At 43.5% G+C, this 9,743-nt stretch overlaps 1 protein-coding gene across 1 annotated transcript in view; it reads right to left on the reverse strand.

Moving 5' to 3' along the window:
• Positions 1-9,558, reverse strand: part of ALK (ALK receptor tyrosine kinase) — a 310,600-nt gene extending 301,042 nt beyond the window's left edge. The window contains exon 1 of the mRNA XM_027659345.1: positions 9,452-9,558. Coding sequence (XP_027515146.1) covers positions 9,452-9,551 — 100 coding nt within the window. The 5' untranslated portion in view covers positions 9,552-9,558. The remainder of the gene's footprint in view (positions 1-9,451) is intronic.
• Positions 9,559-9,743: the final 185 nt, after the last annotated feature.

Genomic DNA, 9,743 nt, shown 5'->3' on the forward strand with positions numbered 1-9,743 from the left:
TGTCTGAAGATGAGGCTTGGCAGATCACAGATGCTCCCAAAACTAAGAAGTAAACAATATTGCAAAAACTGTGGAATGTGACAAAACCAGGATTATTTAAAGACAAGTGTCACAAACACAGTGTGGAGCAGAGAAGACTTGGAGGCAGTTTTGCCAATAACGGCTGCAGCATTTCCAGCAAGTTATCAAGCCTCTCAACTCTAATTTCTTGTTCTTTCTTGGCCTTTTGGCTGAAGTGCAGAGAGAGAGACATCACTGTGGAGTATATTCTATATGAGAAAATTCTATTCAGCACTTGCAGTCTAACATAATCAAATAATGCTTTTTCCATCCCTGGCTTCTATGATCTCTCTGTAAAATAGATATAATAATGCCTAGCATTGTCACCAGGATGATAAGGCTTAAAGTACTTTGAGAATCCAACATGAAAGAGGCTATAAAAAGCCCAGACACTGTGATGCATCTGAGATGGCCCATTACTTAATGGGCCAGTAGAAACAGCAGGTGAATGCCAATGCACAAGTTGTGATTAGAGATTTGCTGCAACTTGCAGAGCTCTGAAGGATCACCACAGATTTCTAATAGGTGAAGTCACGGATATTTAGCTGCATTTCACCAGCACTACAGCATCTGCATTCAGAGGAACCATGCAAGCCGTTAAAACCAAGCTGGAAGGAAAACTTTTTTTAAAAGAGTATGACATATGGAGAAACACCCTCTCCAATATGTCTGCTCAGACCAGTATTACCTCTTCCTCGCAGACATCAGGAAATACACAGCACAAGAATCCCCACAGGGCCATCTCACACTGCACTCCCACCTTCCCCACTGCCCCTGCTTTTTCCCTCCTTGCACTCACCACCAGGTTCTCTCTGCTCTTCGCCTTACAGAGAGCCTTCTGCTCCCCCTCTGCCCAGCCTGCAACTTGAAGATAGAGTCATGGTTTTCTTTCATCATATTGGGAATAAGTAGGTGTTCTTGCAGAGTTTGTAGTGTAGCCACAGTTGGCAGCAAGAAGTTGCATGTTAGGAGTTGTTCAGCTGTCAGTCACAGAGAGGTACAGTTTGCCCAGAGGCAGGGGGGACCAACCAGCACCAGAGAATGTATCATGTGCCCATGTCCCCCATTTTGAAGTGTGCTGTGGCCTCCCTCTTGAAAAACGTCAGTGAGTTTCAGAGCCACCTAACAAGCACAGAATGGGGGATATATAGTAGGTGTGTCGGGAAGCTTGTAATCCTGGAGTATCCCAGCCAATGGAGAAATGGGGAGGGACCAGGGATATGGGCAAAGGGGATGAAAGAGGCTGCGACTTCCATTGAGTTGGGAGACCTCACTGAGGTTTGTTCTGTGACCTCCCTCTTTTATTTGAACAAAAGTGTATTTTTTTTAGATAGCTGTTCTGTCTCCTGGCTATCCAGTACCTGGATTTTCTGAATAATCACAAGGCTTCATAAGATATGAAACCAGAAAGAGTTGCTTATCAGTAAGGAAATGGGGAGAAGCTTGCAGAAAGAAACTGCACCACTTTCTTTCTGCAGTACATTACTACAAGGGAAATTCCAGTCTGAAATGGATTCAGCATGTGTCTTTGTTCGAGCAGGAAAAGTAGCTCTTCTGCCTTGATGTAAACACTGGAATGCCACTGAAAGACTCTTGATATTTGCAAACTGAACTGAAGAGTTTCTAGGGACAAGTTGTAAAGGGCTGCCCCACACTTCTAGAACCATCTAGTTACAAGGTTCATGCCTAATATCTCCACTTTGCCATGTGTAATCCACGAAGAAACAAGCAAGCCACTGAAGTTTTTAAACAATCTCAAATCCCCCATTTTGTGCAAATTTCTGATACTTCAAGTAGGAAAGCATAAAGGATAAACCTTCCTCCACTGCGATGTGTTTTCCATTCCCAGGACAGGCAGTGCTCAGTTAGCTGGGCAGCACCCACCAGCCAACACCTGCAGCTCCTCACTGCAAATGGAGATGGTTCCCACCTGCAGCTGCCAAAAAGCACCATGGGCACCTGGTAATGGGCAAAGGGGTCACAGTCCATCCCACCTTCCCGTTTTGTGGGACTACAAAGCTGCACAAAGTATTCAAATTACAAATCTAAATTTGACAATTCGACTTCAAGATGTGTGCTGTTTTAAATAGTCAAAGTCAGGGCTCATCATTTTTCAAAATAAAACAGAAACTGAGTCTCTTGTAGTATCATACAAAACTGTAAGTTTACTATCACTGGAAGTGAAGGAAATAGCAGTCACGTGATTATTAACTGCAGAGATGGGGATAAATCAGTATGGTAGGCTTTTTTAGCTTTTCCCTTAGAAATCTCAGAGTTCAGACTGCATCTGGTTCTTAGAAAGCAAAAGCACTAGTAATCCATAAAAAAGGCACCTTCTACCAACAGAGTTCAAAAGCAGTTAAAACTACCCTTACTTTGCAAAGGAAAGTATCTGCCACAAAGGGAAATATTTAGTTTCACAAGACATGTCAATGGCAGAGCTGTGTATACACAGCTCCTCTTCTGAGCCCCTCATTCCTCCTGTGATTCTCTTCTCCTCCCTGCTCACTCTGTGCCAGAGTCACTGACGACAGACTCAATACTGCAAGATAATTAAGCTGGAAGTCAAAGCAGAACTCCATTCTTGCAGCGACCTTCTGAAGTCCTTTGGGAAAAGAAATGCCTGTTTTTAGAAACTTGTCTGAAGTCAGTTTGGAGCCAGCCACCAGCTCTTTCTATCGGATGCATTCAGAACACTTCAACCATGTTATACATCCTACTTGACTAGCAAGTGAAGGTGATTCTCCCTCACTACAACTGACATAGTTTATAGCTTCTTAAAGCAGAGATATCTAAGTCCTATCTGTGCTGTTACAGGGAATTTCTGAGCAGCCATGCTAAGCAGGATAGTGACAACCATGACGCTACTCAGCCGCCTCAGTCATAAATCAAAATACTCATGTAAATTGGACTTTAGTCTCAAAATGTGTTTCTTGCCTAAATATTTAAACACATAAATAACCTCCAGCCATTCCAGCTTGTCATTTTAAGCTTTCTGACATTTATTGTTCGCAAGAAAAGAAAGGTCAGACTTATCAAATCTGCATTTATGCTTCCATGACATTTTTCTCCAACCAAATCTTTCTGAATTAGAGAAGCAAGACAAATGTGGCACATTTCATAACAGACCTTTGTCAGCTCAGCACTGCAGTCTCAGCAGCCCTGTTGAGCTCAGAAGGGCTTCTGAGGAAATAGATTCTGTGTCTCAGTGGGTAAAAAGAGATTTGGAAAACAAGCAACCTGAATCTCTGCTTGACGTTAGGCAAATCACTAGTGCCAAAAAAGTAGATTGCCTAGTTTGAGTACTCTAGTTCTGGGTAGTCCAAGTGGATGCTCTGGTGTGAGAATCAGTTGCAAATGTCCAGGCATAGTGTGGAATTTGCTGTCATTTGGGAAGCAACTTGGACTCAAAACACCATCACTTCAAATGAGTTAGCACTGATGTACTGAAAAGGTGATACCTTCTTTACTAAGATGAGGTTCCTTTAGTTGGAAATTTTGTGAGTAAGTGCTAAATACTGCCAATCTCCCCTCACCTTTTCTACTTTTTTTGGCTAATTCACAAACATTTTCACAAACACAGATTTTATTTCCTATCATGTAGTGTTCACGTGAAATGTGCAGTGAACCAAATGACCAGATTACTTCAGGATCTAATTCAATCAGACCCTACAAAACTGCCTTTGCTTTTGAAGAGTGTCTCTGCTTTTGTATAATAAAGCACTTAAGTGTCCCAGTGCACTTCTTTGCTGTAGGTATTTATTCCCTGTTTTTAAGGATGTGGAAATAAAGCACAGCAAGTTTAGAGAAAACATATTTTTAAAAGGTGCCATAAATGTTCATTCAAACATAATAAACTGTTACTTGTGTCCCTTTTGGTGTTTGTTTATGGCTATTTTACTGAACACACTTATGAATAAGAACATTCATAAGAACAATGAGCCTAAAAGCAAACAAAATTTGCAGAGAACAGACCTAGAAATCATAAACACATTGTGCATAATCCCGACACCCACAGCAACACTGCCTAACTCTGGGAAAACAAAATACATGTGATCACAGCACGCTTTCTGTGAACCACTCAAAGATTGAGCATAATTTCTAACGTTATCTGCCAAATAACTAGCAAAAAATTAACAAAGTCTGGTGGCTTTATTGTGAAAGCCTGGTGGCTTTGCAAGCCAAATTTTTGTGATCAGCACAGAAACAGTGTTCAAGACACCATGAGTCAAGAGAGTCATAGGCTACGAGTTTTCCTGAGTTTTCTTAGTGCTGATGGAGTAGTGAAGTGACTTGGACAGGAACAGGTAGGACAGCAGTAGGATCAAGCATCATGCTGCCCATGAAGTCAGGCAAGCTCATCACTAGGCAGTTGGTTTCCTCTACAAGAGGCATTTAGAGTTCAAGAATAGGCACTGTGGGCTGACTAAATCCACACTTCTGGAGAGCACCAGTGATTGGAGGTCTAGACAGAGGTGCTACAGACCTAATAGAGCAAGAAGGATGAGGAAAGGTGCTCCTAAGCACACTCGTGATTCACTGTAGTTTAGCAACTGGTAATCAGCATGCAGCACACTGGCACCCATGACAATCCAAGGGTAGAAAAGGAAAACCTTGATTTGCACTAGTCCATGTCTAGAGTAAACTCAGGGGCAACTCGTGCTCTCCTGAAGCTTTGGAGTGGCAAAGCTGGCCTGTTGACTGAGGCAAAGAACAAAACCCCAGCAGAAAAGAGCAAAGCCACTTGCACCACAACTGAAACCTTTTAGAAGCCCTATGGCAACGTCTCAGCCTTATCCACCAAGTTTTGCCTCTGCTTTATCAGAAGAGCAAGATCAGATCTCAGATGTGGCATACAGTTGAGGATGAGAAGAAAACAGAGAGTAAATGCAAAGCGACTGATGTCTTTTACCAGTTTTCTGCTCAGTACGGCACAACTCCAAACACTGTCCTTTGAAGGCAGAAAAACAAAACCGAAAAATAATAAAAGAAAAATGTAACTAAGAGGCCTTGATTAAATGCTGCTGGTACCTCTAAAATATGCAGAAATAATTCTGTGGACTTTACCGCAGTCAGATTTCAGCTTGGAGCTCTGATTTTCATTTACAAAATGCCTACTTTCAAAACATTTTTATCTAGTCTGAAGTTCTTTCTAATCTTTAGGCAAAGGGTTCCTTCTGCAAATGAGTTGAGGTGTGTAGTAGCAGTACCCTACAGATGTAAAGCCTAATTGCCTCAGCATTATAATAGCATTGGTACATAGTGAATGCAGAGTTTCAGGGAGAATACATGTGGCAAGTTAATAAAATTTTAGATGAAGGCTACAGTGCAGGAGTAATATTTCGCCTAGCCAGAGGATGAAAAGTTATGCATTGCTATTTAAAAAATATAATTGGAATGTTAAATCTATTTCATGAATGAAAGTACATTGACCTTTAGAGGGAGGAATGACTCATTTTCATCCCTGTATGCCCCTTCTTAACATATGCTTCCCACCTTTGCATATGTAAGTAGCAATTAGTTCTCATGGGAAGTTATTTTATGGCCATTTCAGCTTATTAAACTTCCTAGGTAAACTGACAAGAAACCCAAGAAACCTATTAAGCAACATCTGTGGGTCAGGTGCCCTATAGTGAGTGAACTGGTTACCTTTAGCACTAACATGAAAAAAACCCCAAACGCCAATGCAGGATTTGGGTGGAAGGGTTCTGGATCACTGTGGAGCCCACGTGAGTACAGAGCACTCACTCTGGACTAACCTAAACCCCAGCCTACCCACACTGTATTATCTGCAGGATGGATTTGCCAACAAGGCCCCAACAAGACTTCTGCACAAGACATGTATCCTATCTGATTGTGTAATTTTAGCCCAGCAGCAGAGGATTACTTGTGCAAGGGGTGATCAGTGCTAGTGCTCAGTCACTTCTTTAGTTGCCGGTACTCTGTACAAATGTTAGGATTTTTCTCCCAAGGAAGCTCAATAACCTCTCCAGAGTACCTGCTACAGAGACCCACTGTAGTTCAACACCATATAGCAAATCCTGTAATACCAGAATTAAATCTGATCTGGAATCCCCTGACAGTAATGTTCACACTACCTGTTTAATTCCCCATGGTAATGTACTGGTTTTGATTAAATTCTTTTGAGAACAGTTTCCTTGGAGGTAGGGTGGAATTCCCAGTCAAAACTAAAGCCATTGAGAACAGATCCAACAGCAACCTAGCAGTTGAGTTTCACCTAAACTATGAGAGATCTGCAACACTATGTTCCTGTCCAAGCTCACCTCTCCCTTCCTCTGCATTTTTTGTTGTGTGTTTTTCACAGAAATGAATGAAATTAATTTTTTTTTTTTTTGTCCCAGAGAAGCACTGGGGGAAAGATAAGAAGACAATATTCATTCCAAAAGCCTTTCCAAGAGGGGAAAACTCTCTTGTACCAAATTTTGAGAAGATCAAGCTGACACAAAAATGGTAGATGGGCTGAGGACCACAGTTTCTCTAAATGGAAGCATTTTCTTGCAGGAGGATATGTTCCCACAGGCATGAGTGTGAGAGAAATCTGGCATCAAGAGTATTTGCAGGAAAGCCCTATAGAAATTCCTGTGAACTTTATGGTTTGTCTGTAAAACAGCAGCAACCCATAAGTAGATCCTTTACTAGTTGTTCAGTAACAGACTGAGATAAAGTGCTTTATGCTTTGTGCAAACATGTTGCTAAAAAGGGAAAAGGTTCACTCCAGTTAAATTTATCTTTAAGCCAGCATCTGAGAGTATAACAGTTAAAGGCAATAAAGCATTATTTACAGGACACTGTTGTCAACCCTAAGGTCAATGGGAATTCATCCCCTTGCAATCTTTTTCTTATCCTAAAATATAATTCATTTGCCACTCATGTGGAGGATAATTTGGCAAAAATAATTTAGCAAGGTACTTATACATTTTCCTGGGAAGTACTGCAATCGTTGGCACCTCCAGCAGAAGAGACGAGAAAAAAAAGCCAAGTATGCCAACATAAGTGAAGCAGCTTTACATTGTTGATGAAAGGATTGTGTTGTTTGAAATCCATTTCCAATTAGCTTAACCAATGAAGGAAAGGCTAGGTTGCCTTAGGAAGGGCTTTAGTTAAGCCCTGTACACATTAGCTGCAATGGTGTCAATAATTGCTGGAATCTGCACTTAGGGGCTGGTGGATGCTGTTCATGCTGTTACCACTGTGTCAGCACATCCTGCTGTTGGCAGAGCTACACAGCACAAATTTAAGCCCAGCAGTGACACATGGTGTTCACACAGGCAGCACCTTAGCCAAGCAGTAAGAATGGATTTCTAATGTTGTTAAACAAACCCGCGTTACAAAAGCAGCGCAAAGCCACGTAACAGTGTGACTACACTAAGGTGTTACTGCTGAAAAAGCAGAGTTGCAATTTTATAGCGACACAATTTAAGCAACCTTGGTGTAGAATTCAGGAAGAGACCGGGATTTTTACAGATTATGAACAGCTGCCAGGAGAAGTTATCACTTTGATATCAATAAATGAGGTCCATATTCCTTCCCTCTGCTCCTCCTTTCCCTGCATCCCCTGTGATTGATTTTGTATGACTGTATTGCAGTAAGAACAGCAGAGCTTTGTCTCCAACACGATTTTACAGGAGCATAGCTTTCTACTGATCTGGAAAAACATGCATTTCTTCTCAACAGACACAGTAAAAGCCTGTGAGTTTTACTAGCTTTGGTTAAAGCTCCATCTGCACTGTATTCACAAGATCAGAGCAACTGTTAGTTCACATGTATACCCTTCACTCAGGTTAAAAACACACCTTCATACTTTAAGACAAATGCATGTCCTCCAGCTCCCTCATTGCTACAAGTACCTGAGTCAAGATGGCATTCAAAACTAAGGCCAAAGAAGGAGATCTGTAAATCAAAACAAGTGCTAATCACAATAAATTCCCCAAACAGAAAAAAAAGGAGACAGTAGGTTTTGATGTCTTTAATTTTTAATTATTCTTATTTTACGGCAATGGAGCAAGGCAAGACCTGCTAAAAGGTAGGGTGTGTTGGCCTCACCTAGCCACCTTGTGGTAGAGAGTAACACCTCTGTGTTATCCCTGCCAGATCGGACACGGGAAGAGCAAACCTGGGTACCTCACTTCAGCCACAGCTGTAGGACTGACTCACACCCAGCCTGCTCCGACAGTCTGCTTTGATTTTTGTTTCAGGCAGCAAGGAATGAGATGGGTTCCATTTGTAGTTCTTCAGGTGGCTATCCCGTCTTTTCAGATGAGCATCAAAAAATCAGTTGCGCCAACTCTGTCTTCAGAGCCCAGCACTGACTTCTCTCGTCTCTTGTGAATTTACTGAAGTATACTCCGTCACCCATTAAGTAGGTGGCTACTCAGGGACACACCATTGACTTCTACACAGCTTCATAAAAGCTACCTAACTTAACTCACTGTGACAAATTATTTAGCCCTGCAGTCCTCTAGGTATTAGTAGGAGAGGCTGGATCACAGCTTGTGTTAAAGGTACAATGTACACACAGAATGGAAATTTCTCTTGATCACCGGCCCAAAGCAGAGCCCTGATTTGAGGTAAAGGAGCTGCCCTATACCCTGACTGCAATCACTGCCAAGCAGAACCAAAATCCTAAGCCAGGTTCTCTCTTCACAGAAGTACCAATGCTACATGAGCCTCCTCTGATGTACAACTTCTTGTCACACTGTAGCTGATACAGTGCAGTTCACTAAGGATTCTCTGTGGTTTTAAAAGAGATAGAAATTAACTCAGTTGCAGATACATAAAATTGAGAGGAAAACCTTTTTGAAGGTTTGTCTATCAGTCATCACCTTTTCTGTTTAAGAAAGAGGAATAATGTTAATACCAATAACATTGATAATATTGATACCAGTAGCATTAATGTAAAAAACTGGGGGTCAGCCCCAGCTTTGAACACGTTTGTGCTGTTCCCTACTCTGCCTGCACATAACCTTGAAAATACTTGCAGCACTTTGAGGAAGCATCCTTTTTTAAGATTAAGTTTCAAAGGACCTTCGGCTAACAACACTTTAACCTTTGGGTCTTGCTTGCGGCTATCATACAAATCCTTGGCGTTTCAAAACGCCAACGTTTCAGCACTTTCAAAATAGTCCTCCTGGCCCCACCGAAGCCTCTCGGTACGTTTCGCACCGGTAAAGCGCAGCCTTTAAGGACAAGCCGTTCGAGGAAGCCGCGGCTGCTCGGTGGAGCTGCGCTTCCCGCATCCTCCGGGGCTGTCAGTGACCGGGACGGTGCGGACCGGCTGGACGCGCGTCCCGGCGGAGAGGACACACCGCACCGCCGGGACGTGGCTGGGGCTGGGCGGGGGGCGCTGCCCGGCATGCAACGCACGGCTCACCTGCCGTCGAGACGTGGAACAGGATGCGGGGCCGGGCGGCGCGGATGGCCGCCGACAGCCCGCGCTCGCTGCCCGGGAGGACGCCGCGGCGCTCGGGCATCAGCCGCACCCGCAGCCGCCCGTCGCCGGCGCGGAGCCACCAGGCGAAGAGCTCGGTGAGGTTGAACTCCAGGTGCGCCCCGCCGGAGCCCGGCGGCGGCTCTCCGGAGCAGCCGTCCCGCACGCTGCCCTCGCCCACCTCCAGCACCAGCTGCTTGGCGCGCCGCAGCCGCCTCCCGCCCGCCGCGGAGGG

Source organism: Corapipo altera, unplaced genomic scaffold, assembly GCF_003945725.1.
Source record: "Corapipo altera isolate COAL_440 unplaced genomic scaffold, ASM394572v1 48, whole genome shotgun sequence".
Lineage (NCBI taxonomy): Eukaryota > Metazoa > Chordata > Aves > Passeriformes > Pipridae > Corapipo > Corapipo altera.